Genomic DNA, 18,689 nt, shown 5'->3' with positions numbered 1-18,689 from the left:
CTTATTTTGGAGAATTTCTTGCCAATGTTTAGTGATTTTTTTTTTTCCCCTTATTTTTATTTTGTTTTTTAAATGGACTTGCTCAAATAAGAATTAGATCAGATTTCAGCATAATCTCCCCCATTAAGTTTCCTCTCAAGGACTGTTGCAGTTATTTTGCACGTATTTGACAGTTCAGCCCTGGTACTTTTCAAATACGTGTATAAATATTCCTTCTGATTTCAGTGACAAAATGCATGAATCGGGATGGGAACTCTGCATAGCTAGTATACAAAATACCACAGAATTAATGAAAATACATGAAGGGAGTCCTGAGGTTAAACATGAAAATTGCATGCCATACCACTCACAAAAATAACTTGTGGAATCCTCCGAAACCAACTGTGGAGGAAGCAGTAGAACCACAATAAGTACAAAGTACAAGGATAATGTTAAAAGAGTGAAGTTGTCATGGAAACTGCTCCAAAACTAGTATAGCCACAAAGGCAGCACCAGACCACAGTATCATAAAGATGTGCTTCAGCAGTCTGGGTTGAAGCCTGGGCTCTACTTTGTTAATAATAGTATTTGCTTATAGGAAATAGAGGTGCTTTTATCTACACTTCTATTTCAGTATCTTTTTTTCCCTGGCATTAAACACTTCTTAAGCAGAAGAAACTGTATAGTAGGTAGTTATGATACATTGTGCAGGCAGGGGAAATTTTAGGTTGATCAGCCATAGTTTAAGGCTGTGTCGTCAACTTTGGTAGATACTATACTTATCTTTTGAATAGTTCTTTTGTAACAGTAATTTTAACAACTTTTAGCAGATAGAAATGAATTTAGCTGCTTCTTAATTTCTTGGACCAACCGTATCTGTAATTAAACAATTGAAATTCTCTATAGATTTTTCTTACTACTACATTTTCAAATATTGTACAGTGAAGACTGGTGCAAAATAACATAGCTTCTTTGGAATGACTGGCTCATCTTAATTTCCAGAAATCTATCTCCTTCATTGGCCTAACTTGTGATTTATTGTAAAAATATTTCAGAGTTAGCTGTTTGCTTTTGAATTCAAGCTAGTACTTGTATTTACATTTCTCAACATTGGATGTTAGAATTAATGCTTCCTTTTATCTGATTAATTAAAGTAGATTTTTTTTTTTTCCTAAAATTCACTAATAAAGAATGCCTTTCTATGTTTTGAAAAGAAATTTGAACACTTGATACTGGTCATTCACGCAGGGGTTTTTTAGTTTTGAAATGCACAAGGCAATATTAAATAAGGTATAGTAAATTTATACAAAACAAAGTCCAGTGTAGTTTTTCCAGTAGGCCACAGCACTTTCAGATTTATTTGGCCAAGCTGTTAAAATCTGAAGTTATAGCAGGTTTTTATTCCTTGGTTTGTATGTTTAAGAAAGCTTGAGATCCACTGCTTTCTGATAGCTCTGAAAACAGCTTTGCTTTTGTTACACATGGACAGTTTTTCAGTCCTGATTACTCAGGCATCATCACAACGCATATACAAAGCTAGATCTGACAATCCCAGGGTTACACAGAAGTGTAGCTTTTTATGTGCAAAAACATCTTTTGCTGAATAAGGATGCATGTATATTTCACTTCTTGGCAAGTTGATGATCTGTGATAATGACTACAGTTTTGTTGAGAAGGAGTCAGAAAGGAAAAGCTTCCTAATTGATTTGTTTTGCTGCCTGCAAAACATGCAGTGTGGTTATATAACATCTTAGAAGAGATCAGGCATCAGGAAGAAAGTGATGAACAATTTCCTATATTTCAGCTTTTTTTCCAATTGGCTGAACAATAGACGAAGGACATACTTAACTTTTTTCAGTTGTAAATAGTGTTTAATTTTTAGATGTCTACATGCTGCATCACAGGAGGGGAGCTGCACAATTGGGAAGGAAACACTGGTGATAGGAAACTGCAACAGCTCCTCACAACCAAGGCTGAAACTTCATGTTGGTCATCTAAAGATGAAAGACTATGAGTTATCTCAGAGCTGTAATCCTATTACTCTGGAACGGTGGCTCTGCTATCCCTGCTGTCCGTGCCTGGGAATAGGCAACTTCTTGGCTGAGTGCCCAGACGCTAAACCTGACTTTTAATAGTCTGCTATCAGTCTCTTCACAAAGCTGCTGGCTCTGGAGCTTATATTTGGTTATAGGATACGATATAAAAATCCAGGGTTGATAGAGAGGCATCGCTAATTTCACATACTTGCAGATCCTGGTTTTGTGTAGAATGGTTATTCTTCTTTCTTGTACTGATACATTTTCAAATGTTTACAACATTTTTGTGCATTAGAAGTCATTGCCATTTTAGTGTGATTTAGGTTCAGAGAGAAAGTATATATCTGATTTACAAGATTATTTTTATTCTATGCAAACCTGCGGTCCGTCTTTTTAAAACTATATTAGAATTAGGAGAATAAGAGTATTTTTCTGTGTGTGTTCTGCTAACAAGACTGTACCATCTATTGCAAGAACCACACTGCAACATATAGTTTGCTATTCTCTCGTGCGTATTATCTCTCTCTAAGTCAATGTTTGCTGTAGTGACCTTAAACATATAATCCAAATAGAAGTTTTGGTGGAAGGATTGCAATATTTATGTATTGTTGCATATAATAGTTAGTTTCATGTATGTCATATTGCATTAGTCAGATCTTGGAGGAGTGATTTATTCCAAATCGGTTTTCAACCATTGCGTATGAATCTTTTGAAAAGATCAAATTTTGTTGATGCAATAAAAGAAAATCTTTCTTCCCTTTTCTTCCTTGTCTCCACATAAGGCAGGATTGAACCATAACCATTGAAGATGCCAGTTTGGATTTCTTAGCATAGGACTGAAGCTTAAATCACCTGTCATGGAAGCAAATGTATTTAAGCCGAGCATTTGAAATAACTTGAATTGGTAGTTGAGAGCTGAAATACAGGAAGAAACTGCTGGGCTACTGATAAAGGACATACTTTGAAAGCGCAGAACCTCCGAGTAACATGAATGGTTATTTGACTTTAAGTGTTCGTGTATGCAAATGCAAAATGAGTATATGCAAATGAAGATGGCATCTACAGAAACATTTTTGCTCCTGCTCTGACCTTTGGAGAATGTTATGTGGCAGAAGAAAGACTTAAGCCAAAGTCTAGAAAAAACAAACAAGCCCACGCAAAGCTTATAAATGCTTTTTGTTCCTCTCTAATCCAGAGGGTTGGTTTTTTTTTCACATACAATACAGCACTACATAAATCTTACGCATGAACAGTAGAATTCTTTCCTACAGAATTTAAAAGAGCATATTTTTAATGTACTTCTTACAGCATGTCACATAGATGGGTATTTATTACAGAGTGCATTCTGGGGTGGAGATGAATAATGTCTTAATCAAAAAGAACTTTTAAAAATCATGTTTAATATATATACTTTATTTATTTATTTTCAGTTGTAACTTGATGTATACTTATAATGTTTCATCAGTTCTCAGAAATACCTGGTGGAAATATGCTAATTCTAAAGCTTTTTTATTTTAAGAACTGGAAAAAAAAATCTGGATCTACACCTACAAAATTTTACTATCTCAAGTCAGAACAAAGACGAACGTTTGTTTTGTTTATTATTGTTAAGATGCTTATAAAGTTTATCATACTGTCTCTATAATAGCTTTTGACTTTTAATGAGGTGTTTTAATAGAGCTAACACAAGGAGGAAATAAAAGAAACTTATTGAAAGCAGATTTCTAGTTACTTGAAGCAAAATGATCTGGGAAAAAAATCAAAAGACAAAGTTCTCTGTCAGTAGAAAAAAGCAATATATGCTACAAATGCAGCAAAGTCCCTAGCATGTTATCATGCATGCTAATTTACCAGTCCCCCCCGCCAGGTCAAGCTGAATCTGGAAACAGTAACATCTCTTATTGTTACTTGATGTAGGAGTTTAAAATGGTTTTATTTAAAGAAAATATTACTACTATTACATAGTTTACATGCAAATTTGTGTAAAAATGAATTTCAGAATTTTTTCATTATTGTTTTTTTGAAGTATCCTTCTTGTAAGGTACAGTGGAGCGTGTGGGCATGCATGTTTCAAAAGAGTAAATTTATTTGAGTTCTTTAGAAAGGTGCCTTAACAACCATTTTTCAGCACATGTAAAGCTACCAAGTCTAATTCTGTTGTGGAGTCAGACATCTGTTTCAGTTTCATGTTTAATTTACAGCGCAGCTCTAGAATGGAAGGTTGGTCTTTCATTCTTGCTCTAAAGCATGAAGGCAAAACAAACGATGTTTGCGTTATTAGGCAGATCTTTTCATTATTAGAATGTATGCTGGAAAACTTCATAGTAGTTTGTTTTCAAATAATGTTATAGGGAGACCTTATCTTTGTTTTTAAAAACGGGTGGGCAAATATTGAGGTTGGGAAGATTGGTTGTTTTATTATTTTGGAAAGAATATTGAGATAAAAATAAATGCTACAGAAAACCTTTACCCTCAACATGAGATGAATCAGCTAGGACTATGCTTATAATTGTGTTTTGCTGTTACTGCTGTTTAACTGAATGTTATCATAAACATTTGTCTTTAAATCTTTTATTCTCTCGCCACATTGAGAGAGTTATTTATGACTAGGAAAGTAATAATATTCAGACCTTGGAAATAATTCTTAAGAATTCTTACTTGCTGTCTGATACCAGCTTTTGTATGATGCTAGTTAACGAAATTAGGTGACAAAAGTCAGGTTTTGGGATTCTTGTCGTGTCCTGTTCTGGGTTCATCTCAACTAGGTTTGAGGCCAAGATATCCCATGCACCAGCAGAGAGATGGGATGAGCCACCTTGTGATGCTTCACATCAGGAGTCAGAATTGCCCGTGCAGGTTCTTGTCTTTTGCAGCTTTGGAGAGAGCCTATGTCCCTACTTTTCATTTAGTTTCTTTTGAATGTCAAAAGCTAGGTGGAGTAAATCTCGGCCTTTTCTTCATGGTCTTTACCTATAATTGTTGAAGTAAACTTTAGTCCTATAACTTAATTTATTCAGAGGCAAAGGGTAATCACTGGAAATGCCTTGGCAAGCTAGAGTTTTTATGATGGCTTGGGAAAATTCGCCATCTTGTTTAAAGTTCACTACGTTCCGTGTTACAGTATTCCTTCAAACATATCTTGCAAGACAATTATAAGAAAGTGTGCATAATTTTGTGTGTGTGTATAGGTACACACATATATAGTCTGTGTTTAATCCTTGCTTTATTCCCCAAATCTTAATTTATTTTTATTTTTTCATCTCACCTTGCCCAGTTTTGCTGGATTAGTTTCTCAGTAGTATTCTGTGAATAAGTATTTACAGCAATTGGTTTCTGAAATTTTTTGCAATGTAACAGTTGCACTGTTTGTAATTTCTTATGTTTTAAAAAAGCTGAAGAATATTTAAATGCATAGCAGAAATGCCTTTTTTTTTTCTCTCTTTTTTTTTCCCCTTGGGTACCCAATGTCTTGTTTTCCTTCTGCTTTTCAAGTCAAAATCTTACTTATTCTCCAGCTGACCTTACCACTACAACAGTTCTAGCTCCCTTCTCTCAAGGTGTGGAGTTACAAAGTAGAGGCCGGCAGCATTTTGAGTGTGGCCAACTTCAATGAGTAGCCATCGATGAAGTCGTCCTAGACTTCTGAAGCAAAGAGTAAAATGCCTGGAGAAATTAATTAAAAAGCTTGGCACCTTTTTAACATGGGAGCTTGAATGCAGCCCCTGGGTGAAGAAGAGAGTAACCTACTGTGACTGGTAGATGATCTGGGTGGCTTCGGGCACAGCTGTGCTGCCACAGCGTGGGGAGCATCAGAAGGGCAAGGATGTGCGGTCAGAAATGAGAGAGTGGAGGCTACTTCACACACCTTGCCGAGTGTTGATAGTTTTTTGAAGAGCAGCACAAAACTTCATTTTTAGGAGTACGAAGTAATGATGCTAAGCTGCGTGATGTTTTAAAGAATGTGACAAGAACGAAGTATTTCTGTATTCCTGCCTTTTGTTGTTTCTTGACTTTGAAAAAAGTTGATAAAACCTCTTTCTGCTCAATTTTATCTAGTCTTAAATATGCAAGTATTCTCTTTTTGTAGAGAAGCAAACTAAAGGCAGGAAAATGGTACAGAACTGTCAGGAGAGGGTTTTTTAGGGTGGGGTTTTTTTGGTTTGGGTTTTTTTTTGGCTAGTGACATTTGTCTGCTGAAATTCACATCTCTATGCTTGCTGTGTCTTTTATAGGCTCAGAACAAAGAAACGAAAGTACTGGCTGCTGCAAAGGTGATTGATACTAAATCAGAAGAAGAACTTGAAGATTACATGGTTGAGATTGATATTTTAGCATCCTGTGATCATCCTAATATTGTTAAGCTCCTGGATGCTTTCTACTATGAAAACAATCTGTGGGTAGGTATTTTTATTTCTCTAAATACTTTTACTTCTCTCGGAAGGTTATTGAAATTACATTTTTCTGCTTTACTTCATTAAAAGATCATTGGTGAATCACCTTTCTTGTGGGTTGTCACTATTGGGATAGCTGTTCAATCTCAAAACTAATTCCTAAATTGTGAGTATGACTTTTAGGAAATTGTCACTGTAAAGTTGAGCTACACTGAGTCATTTTGTCATGAATTTGAACCTAAAATCTGGAAATTAGCAGCTCATTTTGTTGTATGGAGAGAGTTCTTAGTGCTTATTTATAACAGCAAGACTCAGATTTTAATTACATTAGCACAGTTTAGAGTGAGATTCAGAATCTGCAGCTGAAAAATAAATAATATGCTTAAAAGGTCAGCCTGTGAAGTATGTATGTTAGATAACGCGTGAATTCATTGGTACTTCCAGAAAGGACAGTTGGCACCAAGACTTGAACCATAATTAATTTACTTAAAACCTAGATATTTGTATGTAGAAGTATAGCAGGCATACATATGACTGTACATCACCTTTCTGCTATATCCTGTGCACTGAATTGCTTTAGCTATGAAAATACAATTTTTTCTTTTAGGTGATCCAGTGCAATATTTGTAAGTGCTTTTTGAATTGTACGAAGAATACATGTTTGGTTTTTTTAAAGAGTTTATAATTAAAAATGATACTTAAAACAAGTAAAAGAAAATTTCCTTGGAGTCTTACAAATATGTTTTATACTTTATGCATGAAAACAATGGAAGTTTAATACCATGTTTCCTGATGTAGATTTATTTTGATAAGCTTTGTGTAAACTTTGTGTGATCTGAATGCAGAGTAAAATTACCTTGTATAAAAAATGGAATAGCAAAAATATTTCCATGCGTAAAGGTCAGCATGAAAGCAAGTATGCATAAAGGGAGAATATGAAACTGTGTGGATATGCTTCACTGGCAGAATAACGATAGAAGGAGGAAGTGTAAATAGTTTGAAAATAAAATTGTAGATGTATAGTTACAGTGAAATGCAGAGGCATGAAAGCAACAAAGGGAAGGCTATAATGATGTGGTAAGTAAACAAAATTCAGTGGAGGCAAAAAAGAAAAGAATGATAGTTGGACATAAAATACGCTTTTGCTTTCCAGTTTTAGAAACACAATTTCTCTACCAAAGAGACCTTTGTCAGATTTGTCAGATCAAACAGCAAATTTTAGAGAAAGAAATTATCTATTTACAATTTCTCGCGCTTAACGTACTTGACAGTAGGTATGTAGAGGCATGTAAATGGAATAATGATTTAAAGGATTTACAAGAGTTGCATTATAGAATGCATTTTTTAGAACCATTGTTGTGAGGGTTAATTATAGTAGTAATTTGAAGTAATATGTAACGTAAGTTGTGTATATGTAAGTGTTATGGTATAAGGTATAATTTGAGGTTTCCTTTTCCATGGGCAATAATATTCTGATTTTACAAGTACTCTAAAGGAAAAAATTAAGACATTATTTAATACCAGAATATTGACTGATAGATTTCTGACAAGACATACTTGTCAGCTGTCAGACTGAGAAATTTTGTTTAATGTTTAATGTTCAACTTAAAGAACAGAAAACACATAAGGAAGAGTGGGTTGTCAATCTTGAATGACTTTTCCTTTTCCTTGCTCTCCTCATTCTCTGTGTCTGCCCTCTTTCCTTTGCGTATGATCTTTCTGTCCTACATGCCAGCATAGTTTGTGCCCCAAAATAGTTGCAATTTATTTTTGTTTCAAATTAGAAACTGAGAACTGGACATGGAGTTGTTCTAGTATTATTAGATTCTGAGATAAAAACCTTGATGTATTGTAGGTGTCAGTGAAAATGGAGGAAAATTAATGTAAACATCTGAATTTAGTAATTTTCTGTAAATTTTAAGAGTATTTTTCAATTTTTTCATCTGAAACAATTCAGAAGAGGAAAATCTTACATCTTTTGTACTTGGACTTTCCAATCAGAGAGATTATAGTGTAGAAGTACAGTTAAATAATCGAGAAATGAGTTTGCAGGGATTATGTAAATCACATTACAATGGGTCTGGTTCAAGCTGACTATTTTACTAAGTTTTATAAGTTTTATTATGCAGTTTTATATTTGAATTAAAACTTTTGCCTGAGGATCTCCAAGCATTTTTCAAGTAATTTGCTTGAGCAGCACAGCCTTACTTTTCTCTGAGTAACAGTACTATTTTACAGAGGTTAGTGAAATAATTTGTGAATGCCAAATAGGCTGAAACTGGTGTCTCAATAATGCTCCCTTTGTCAATGGTTCAGTTCAGCAGAACTATTTAATTTGTAATTTGTGTATTCTTTTGTTTATGTACAGATCCTGATCGAATTTTGTGCAGGTGGAGCAGTAGATGCAGTAATGTTGGGTAAATAAGTTGTTTCAAATAATAAACTTAGTAACATCTTAAAATTGCTATATATATTGTAAGACTTGTTTCACGTGTATACTGTTCTGAAATGCAAATATTTGTGTGATTGGTGTGCTATGTGTTGAATGTTGGGGGTTTAAAATTAGCATTTACATCTATATGGACATTATAATTTCTTAAATTAGATTAATTTTCTCTCATTTTTCAAGTGTTTGTCTACTTTTCAAAACACAGTTTTGTCTTGATCCTTTAAGTGAATGTGATGAGTTGTTCCCATATGCTTATGGAGCTCTCTGTTCTTATAATCTATGTGAGCTCTTTTCAGGGTCTCATTCTTCCCCCTTCATCTTCCAAATTACGTTGTGATATTTTTTTTTTATTGCATCAGCCTTAAACTTAGATTTTTCTGTGCTTATTCCCCAGAATAGGTGAATGCTAATACCAGTAAATAGAAGATCTAGTCTTTAACATCTCTGTGTACCACAGTAAAGAACCAATCTCTAAACTATATAGCTTTTTCACAGTTCAGATAGGCAGGTATACATAGTTCATAGTGAGGAGGGGTTTGGGCACAAGAGATTAAATTCTTAGTGAAATGAGCAAATATTCTAAGATATAAGTTTTTATGACTTATGATGTTCAGAATCTGTCAGATTCATTAATTTTCTTCTATATTGATTGCTATGAACACATAACATAAAATGCAAACACGTTGTGTTTATTTCTGTCTATTTCTTGTGTAGAGCTTGAAAGGCCATTAACGGAGCCACAGATCAAAGTGGTATGCAGGCAGACACTGGAAGCATTGAACTACTTGCATGAAAATAAGATCATCCACAGGGACCTAAAAGCTGGCAATATTCTTTTCACATTAGATGGAGACATTAAACTCGGTAAGCATATAAAAGTCTTTCCCAGTACTTTGTGTGCTCTTGTAACTGTATTTTCCTTAGGCGGTAATTTGCCAGATTTCAGTATTTATCTATTTAAATACCAGTCTAACAATGACAGTTTTTTCAGATGCAAGTGGTTTGCCAGTACGAAAAAAAAACCAAACCAAAACACCACCACCACCACCCCCCAACAAAACCCCCCAAAAAAACTTGTTCTAACCATACTTTGTACGTCTTTCTGACTTCAAAATCAGCAGGAATAGGAGTCATATCGTTATCCATACTGAGTTCCCTAAAGTCAGACACAGGTCCTGCTGTTTAGTAGTATAATGTTCTTAATTATAGTCATCTTTACTACGGTAAGATCAGAACTTCCCTTTGAAGTTATTAGCTTAGAAAACTAACATCCTTCACTATCACCAAAAAACAGTACTTAGTACTGTTCTCTCTTCCATTGCTGAGAGAGAAGAGTAATCTTCATTACTCAGTTTAGTTTTTCCATCCCTTTTTTAGTAGTTAGTTGCACTGAAATTAAGATAGAACAATCTGGAAGAAAATTATACAAGCTTACTATTGTTGATTTCTGTTTTTTTATCTGAATTTAAGCAGTCATCCACATTTTCTGTCTGATGTGATAGGGAATCCATGAGGATTCCTTCATGAAGAACTGACAAAAGACTACTGGTGGTGAATAGCATCCCTGCATTCAGCCAGGAAAAGACAGGAATTGTCTGGATCCACTTTGTTCAGGGCTTTGTCAGGAGCACACGTGTATAAGCTGTCAGCCTCTACGGTGGCTTTACCAATGTCATAGTTCCATGACACAGCAGCTTGCGTTCAGGTTTGAAAACCTTCTCTCTAGATGACATGTGTGATTAGTTGTATTTCTTTGGATGCAAGTTACACAGAAGGTAAAGGTAAGGAGAGAATCAGATCACCACGCTGAACAGGGGGTCAAAATTCCCAGCCTTGCTACAGACATTCCTTTTAATTGTAAGCAAGACTTACCCAAATTCACAAATATACCTACTACCTAACTTGTGTTGATCACAGTGTCTCTGCAAGGTATAGTGCATCATTTCTGTTAAGAAGTTGAGAATACCTAAGAACCTGCTTTGCTACCTTAATCAGTTAAGTGTATCTGTGTTTTGCATGGATTCCCTTGCACAAGATTATTACTTGTACATCTAATATTTGCATGTGCCTTTCTGTTCATCCACAAAGTATGAGTTAACTTTACCGTTTGTTTTTTTCCCGGAGCCTGAAGATTTAGTGATGGACTCAGTCTTACAGGCCTTATTTATAAATATAATAGAACCACTATATTAGTTTCTTAGTACTACTGTAAAAGAAATCATAGGTCATAGCAAGAGTCTCATGGTCAGAGAGAGAATAATTTGTTTCTGTTCATTTTATTTGCCTCACATGTCCTGGCTTCTCCTCATACAGACTGGAACTATTTTAAGATTTTGTCAGCCTTAGCTGATATAGAGCACTGTGCAGGCTGTCAGGATATTACTTTACAGTTCAGACCACAGGGACGTTTCTTCCACACCTACATTTAGTGATCTATACAGGTTTGCTAATTAAGATTTCTAAAAAAAAAAATTCAGTTTTGAAAAATGTACAGCATCCCTTGAAAAGAGCGTTTTACTCCTTTTAAACTGTTTATGTTCTGGTACACGCAGAAATAGATAATTCCTTGTTTTACAAATACATGAATGGCAAATCAATTTCCTTCATTGCATTTTATTTGTCTAACGATTTGAGGTTTAATATTTCAGTATCAGTAGTTCCCCAAGATTTCAGATTTTGCATTTGAGCAAATAGCTCTCTTAGTCCTTATTTCTTTCCCACAGAGCAAAATCAGGCTTTTTAAGTGTTGAGTCCATCAAATAATTTTGTACAGATTAAAGATGGCAACATATGGCTATTCTGTCCCTTTGCTGTAATCTCTAGATCTTCATGAAGAAAGTTACATCTATAATGAGCATATGACACTTATTTAAATGTAGTCTTTTTTCACTAAGTGAGAAATGTGTAGTGCTTTATAGTCAGGTAATACTAATTGCAAAGAAAATTGGGCTTTGGTTGGGTCAAAATGCATCAAAAATGCATATGCAAGCTTTCAGATATTTAATATAAAGTGAAAAATAATGTAGGAAGAAACCTGTAAGATAAAGGGAAAAATCTAGTTTTATGAGAATCGGAATCCTGAAATTAAAAATTAAATTGAATTCTTGAATTAGTAAGAGCTAATGCCATGTCTAAGGAATACAGCCTTCATAGTCTAAAGAAATTATTTTCTAATTAAAATAATTTAACCCACTTATTGCTACAGTAAATACATGCATTGCTCGTCCCACATAGCAAAACAGTAGCATTACTTTCTTTGTTTGTTTTTTTTTCCAATGGAGAATAACATTTATTCAATATCTTTTATTAGAAATACTATAGAACCTTGGCACTCAGTTATCAACACACAAATATTTTAATCTCGCTTTGAAGTTTTCATACTGCAGAATGTTTGCTCTGGAACATACAACACTTTAAAAGACAGTTGTAAAATATAAAAATCTAATGTTTTCCACCACCCAGTTAATAGCATTTTACTGTTTGCTTTAAGCGGATTTTGGAGTATCAGCTAAAAACACAAGAACAATACAAAGAAGAGATTCTTTTATTGGTACACCATATTGGTAAGTGCACTGTTTTGCTGACTTTTTCGTATGAACTAGTATTTTAATATTACCTTTGTTGTTAATATTACAAGCTTAATACAATATCATGTAAATATATTTAGTGAGAGTAGGATGGGCTTCTTAAAATGCTTCAGTGAATTTATTGATTTAGAACTTTTTTCAGAACAGATGAGAATGCATTTTCTGATCTGGTACTTCATTATTCTCTTTGCAGGATGGCTCCAGAAGTAGTAATGTGCGAGACCTCTAAAGACAGACCTTACGATTACAAGGCTGATATTTGGTCTCTTGGCATTACTTTAATAGAAATGGCTCAAATAGAGCCACCTCATCATGAATTAAATCCAATGCGAGTGCTTCTGAAAATAGCAAAATCTGATCCGCCTACATTAGCACAGCCTTCAAAATGGTTAGTAGTTAATTTACAACTTTTCCACCCTAATTTGTAGGCTTTGAGTGTGATGTAAGCTAAGTCGTATATTTGCTGAACTGAACGTTTGTGGGTGTAGACCTGTTGAACTTTATGGGACTAGCTTTATGCATGAAGTCAGGTGCTTGTTCTATATATGTACACTTGTACATGAATACATACATATATATGTATTTATCTCCTTATCCAGTTGGGGCTATGGTCTTTTTGTTGTAGTTCTTTGTAGAAGCTTCTATACTGAAATACTTTGCAGATTCTGCATTAAAATATATCTTAAATAGCTTTTTACAAATTTAAAAGGTCTGAAGACCATCTGAAAAAGAAAAATGGGTGAAAAGAAACTTAAGTTATTTTTATTCTAAGAATTATTCTAAGAAAACATTTTAAAAAGCTGTTATCTATTTTAATATCTTTGTGTGATTCAATTAGTGATATAGCAGATGTGGTGTATTATAAATCCAGTCCCAAAAGTAAACTCTTCTATTAATGAACAAACATTTTAAAGACTATTTGTGCTACATTGGTCTTTGCATTCCTGTACTGTCTCTGTGTTTTCCTAAATAATAGAAAGACATGGAATTACAGTGTAGATGCATGTGAAAGCAAAAGAATATTTCACTATACACCGGTCTGATGTCAAGACAAAAGAGGAACCACTACCTATTTACTTTTTTTGTAGGTCATCTGATTTTAAAGATTTTCTGAAGAAATGTTTGGAAAAGAATGTAGATGCAAGGTGGAGTGCATATCAACTTCTACAGGTAGGAAGAGTTAATTGTTTAGAACTATTGTTTAAAGGCAAGCATATTTTTTTTAAAAAAAAAAGCAAAGCAGTATTATAGTAACCATTTAAATAATTTATAATTAAGTGTTCATATACAATCTGGTTTTAACATCTTTGCATTGATCATTATTTGGTAAAATCTGATGAAGTGATATCAAGTGCAGATCAAATTTTTTGTTTATGTATTTTGATATAATATAACTAATTACATAAGTATTTGTACTTTGCTACTTACAATGGATGAAGGAGATATTTACGTAAGTAGCCAATTGCTGACAGGTGTTTTAAAAGCTTTAGTGCTCAGCCTTCCTCTATAATGCTGTCACTTCAGAATAGCTAAACAGTAGTAGATGTGACTAGGTACGTTTGATTCTGTTTAACGTCAGCACACACTTACTTTATCCAGAATACATCCGGCATATGTTGAATAGATTTAAGCAGCAGGGCCAAGCAGAGAAAGAAGATTCAGACAGTAGGAGAACAGGTAGCTGTTTCCTCTTAAAGAAAACTGTAGAATTCTATGTTAGGAAAAATTGTTCTAAAGACAAAACAGACTTTTTCTAGAAAGAATATTTCTAGATAAAGCTTATTCAGGAAATAATGTAACTGTGGAACAGAAAAGAAATGAAACTCGTTTCCAGGAAAAATAACCTTTTTAAAAATCTTTCTACTTCTATTCTTTGGATTGTGAAACAGGTCAGTATAAATGAATTATTTTTATTTTTAGCAAGTTTGTTAGACTACTTATACAGCATATTTGAATACAAATGCTTTTATTTTAAAACTGCAGAAAATATACATTGGGCAGTTATGATTAATTTAACTGTGAATTTTCAAGTTTTAAAGAATCAAAGTAACATTTCTCTGTAGTTACATTTATTTCAAGTTATGACTTTACCACTGTGTACAATGAAGTCAGCACTTAATATTGTGCTTATTTTTTTTATTTTCACAAGCATCCATTTGTTACTGTTACTTCCAATAAACCAATACGAGAATTGATTGCAGAAGCTAAGGCTGAAGTTACAGAAGAAGTTGAAGATGGTAAAGATGAGGACGAAGAAGAAGAAACAGAAAATTCTCTGGTCAGTTTAAATTTTACTTTTTTTAAATATGCAGCTAGTTTCAATCACCAGTTTCCTATGGAGAACTCAGTTCTTGATGTACTACCGAACTTTTACATCAAGTCTTCTAAGAATAAAAACATAAACTCTACTACTACTCTAACCTTACTATAAAATAAGTAGCCAGCATTTTCAAAATTAGCGTTTTCTTAAACTCTTTAAGAACTAATGGTAAAGAATATTATCTAAGAAAGAATGTTGTCTTCATTTATTTTTATACATGTGTGTGTATATATATACATACACACATTACACATGTATGTGTAGTATGGAATTTAAAAAATCAGATACTGATATTTATATAAGTGGTTTTACGTCAAAATGACTAGACAAATGAGTACTTATAATTGTATTCCATAAGATGCTTAAAACATTAAGGAAGATACCTGGCCATTATCCTATAAACTGATTTGACAGCATGTCTGTCAAAAAAACAAAAGCAAAAAAAGCCATCTTTTACCAAGACAGGATTGCATTTATGTATGTATTTCTAAAAGTGCTTAAGAATCTTAACAATGCAAATTCAGTTCCTCAAAGGGTAAAGCCATGAAGTTCAGTGATACAGTAGCAGGGCGCAGAGTGTACAGGTAGCCTGCTTTGTGACTTACCTGGCTCAAGCACTATAAACACGGACAGCGACCAGTACCACCAGTAGCTGCCCTTACCAGCAATAGTAAAGAAGCCAACTGCATGTGCACAAGAATTATGTCTCCTCGCCCCTCACCAGGCTAATCACATCCCCTGGCCTTCATACCACTTTCCCTGCCTGCCCCAGGAGGTCTCCAAGCATGCGTTCCCACCAGCTTCCTCCAAGACTTATTCTTCATCTCCTAAGGCATCACCCCCTCCCTCTCTCCACTGATAGCTGCTCAGCTATCAGTCCCCAGGAGGGCTGGAGTAAAATCCACCATGTGACTCAAGTGTCTCGACACAAGCAGCAGTTTAGGAAACCATGAGGTAGATGCATTTACATTATTTACGTGTGGTAGTTTTGAAAACTGCTTGGAGATCAACATTAAGCTTGTAGAACAGTTATGTGAAGAAATCTCTTAAGTGTGCTTTTGACTTAAAAGGAATTTTTTTCTGTGTGCTTAAGGAAAACCTTAAGGTCGGAAAGGCATGATGAAACCTCTGCTTGTTACAGTAGCTCACCTAGTATGGCCCCAGTGGCAAATAGGAAGCCTGATCTGCAAATTACAAGGTTCCAACAGTAGGTATAGACAGAGAGTTATCGCAATCGCTTTGAAGAGTGGAAGGGCAGTTATGGTTAAAATGATACTTTATTAGTACGGTCTTTTGTATGTCTGTGTGTAATCTGATAACATTTGTTCATATTCCCACAGCAGCAATTCCTACAGTTATGTAACTGTGTCTATTTCAGTTCTGTATTGTCACTTAGTCAGATCTGCAAGAGGTTTTCACCATTGTAATGGAGTTTCACAGTGATTAAAAAGCAGACCAAAAAAATATGCAGGCATTTTTAACAAAGAACACAAGGAAAAGATACTCTTTTTGATGAAGGAGAAGAAAGTCTGAATACTGCATTTTATTGATGCTGTACTACATCTACACAGCTTCTTCCGAGCCAAACTGGCACAAAGGCATAAGTCTTTCAAATCCACCTGTAGCTGGGACTACTAGGGAACTGAACTAATCCAAGGAAAAAAAAGCAACATGATTGGAGAAAAAGACTCTTAAAGATTCTGTTAAATGTGATGAGGCTGAGGGCTGGCCATAATCTTTCTCCTGCATTCACAGTATATTTTATTAAATTATGGGAGATGGAAGAGGGTTCTCACGAAACTGTTCTGTTCAGAGCCTGTCTGCTGTTCCTGTACTTGTTCAATGGTAATACCAAGTGAAGTACTTTGAGATTATTAAATCCATATCACCCTGTAAATAGAATATTAATCTCTATTCAGATATTCTTCAATATAATATATTTGTGTGCTTTAAAATTTTATTTAGTAGAATAATATGTGCTTTAAGTTAGAAGATTTTTAAATTTTTTTTTTGCTTTTAATTTTTTAGCAGTTACCTGCAGAGAAGCGTGCATCCTCTGATCTTAGTATTGCAAGCTCTGAAGAGGATAAGCTTTCTCAGAATGCCTCTGTTCTGGAATCTCTTTCTGAGAAAACAGAAATTAATGCAATTGAGGACAAACCCAGCGCTATATTTCCAGATGACAAAACAACTGGAGATGAATCTGAGGACATTAAAATTAGAAAGATGGCTGATAACGTATGCAGTACTACTGTTGGTGATATGAAAGTGCAGAATGGTTCAGTGCCAACTGGTGAAGATGAGCAAGGCAAAATAGTGCCAGCTGGAAAGGCTACAGAAAGCCTGGAAAAAACACATGAAGGTATGGAACCCCAGAAAGGAGGGAAAGAGCTTGATGTGGAAACAAAATCAGAAATAAAGGATGAACCCAACCTAAAAATCGAGAAAGAAAATTACATGGAAAATGAACAAACAGAAGATAATGAACTGAAAATTGTATCCGCAACTGAAATGAGTGTAGAAACTGAAGAAGACATTTCTAAGGAAACTGGTGAAAAAGAAGAGGAGAACAGAACAGATCTCTCAGAAAGCAAGGAAGAAAAGGTCCCTGCAGAAAATACTACAAAGCAAAAGGACGATAAAGATGAAGCTCAGAAAGAAGCGGTAATAGACACCACTACAGAAACTTTACCTAGTGTTGCAGATAAAGTGGCTGATGAAGAAAAGGAAATGCTAAAGCATGGAACTGACAACGTTAAGGAGATGGATGCTATTGCTGAAACACAGATCAGTGGTGGGGATGAAATACCTGAGACAGAGGATAAGCCAGTGGAAAGTCAGGCTAAGCAGGTCCATAAGATAATCAGCTCTGAAGAAACTCCATCAGAAAGCCAAGATAAAGCGATCAAAGTAGACAAGAAACTGGCAGAAAGTGAAAATGAGGATATTAGTAATATAAGAAGCATAGAAGAAAAGGAGATCAAAGACTCTGGAAAAGATGACGTAGACCACAAGGCAATACAGAGCAAGCCTGAGGATATTTCTAATAAAGTGGTGGATAAACTGACTGATATGGACCAAAATTCAGAAGAGCGCAAACCTGAGAATATTCAGGACAACAATATTCAGCTAGACAAAGAACATTCAGAAGTTACTTCCGAAGAAATAATGAAGAATAAGCTTCAAGACGTTGTCAGTGACCAAGCTGATGATTCTGAAGTCACTCCAGTCCCCAGTATTAGTATTAGCACCGAAGAAAATGAAGAGAAAGTCAAAACAGATAATCAAGACAACACTGAAACTTTGCAGCAGCTAGAATTGGAAAATATAAAGGAAAATGATGCAGATTCAGGCACCGGTTCTACAGCTGATAACAGCAGCATTGATTTGAATTTGTCAATTTCTAGTTTCCTTAGTAAAAACAAAGAGACAGGTTCAATATCTTTACAAGTAAGTATAAGCAATCATGCATTTTTATATAAAATCCTGTGTGAGTGTAACCTTAAAATTATCTCCCAAGTTTGACCTTTTTAACAAAGAAAATTGAGTGAGAAACTAGTATGACAGTGTGGAATATAAAACTGTAGTAACAGAAGTATCCTAGATTGTGCATTCTAACAATGCCTAGATTTTGTGCAGCTATGCAGCAAAACTAGAAGCCACACAGCTGCTAATTATTTCCTTACATTATTGCATAATTGTATCTTGAAAATGTAGACTAGCATATAACAGAAAGTCTAACAATGTTACAGGTGAAGATTTGTGAACAGTTATAGTTCAGAGCCGATATTCTAGAAGACTAGTTCAATGCCTTTCTCTGCACAGAACCCCTCTTTAACGGGACAAATCTTTTATGATATCCAATCTTATATTGAATTCCTATCACTTCTGTCTTCTGCCTCTTTGTTTAGATATAGATGAGCTAAG

The 18,689-nt window shown here is 34.6% G+C and overlaps 1 protein-coding gene across 3 annotated transcripts in view; it reads left to right on the top strand.

Annotated features, from left to right (window-relative positions):
* The window catches only part of SLK (STE20 like kinase), a 51,402-nt gene that overhangs the window by 14,449 nt on the left and 18,264 nt on the right, over positions 1-18,689 (top strand). For 2 of the 3 annotated variants that reach the window (XM_040606055.1, XM_040606053.1), the window contains exons 2-9: positions 6,248-6,412; positions 8,775-8,823; positions 9,570-9,719; positions 12,346-12,418; positions 12,636-12,830; positions 13,531-13,612; positions 14,592-14,720; positions 16,791-18,212. In XM_040606055.1, coding sequence (XP_040461989.1) covers positions 6,248-6,412; positions 8,775-8,823; positions 9,570-9,719; positions 12,346-12,418; positions 12,636-12,830; positions 13,531-13,612; positions 14,592-14,720; positions 16,791-18,212 — 2,265 coding nt within the window. The remainder of the gene's footprint in view (positions 1-6,247; positions 6,413-8,774; positions 8,824-9,569; positions 9,720-12,345; positions 12,419-12,635; positions 12,831-13,530; positions 13,613-14,591; positions 14,721-16,790; positions 18,213-18,689) is intronic. The other variant, XM_040606054.1, reaches the window with a different exon arrangement.

Source organism: Falco naumanni, chromosome 9 (genome assembly GCF_017639655.2).
Source record: "Falco naumanni isolate bFalNau1 chromosome 9, bFalNau1.pat, whole genome shotgun sequence".
Taxonomy (NCBI): domain Eukaryota; kingdom Metazoa; phylum Chordata; class Aves; order Falconiformes; family Falconidae; genus Falco; species Falco naumanni.
The sequence above is the reverse complement of the archived record's forward strand: the minus strand, read 5'-3'. Positions and strand labels throughout refer to the sequence as shown.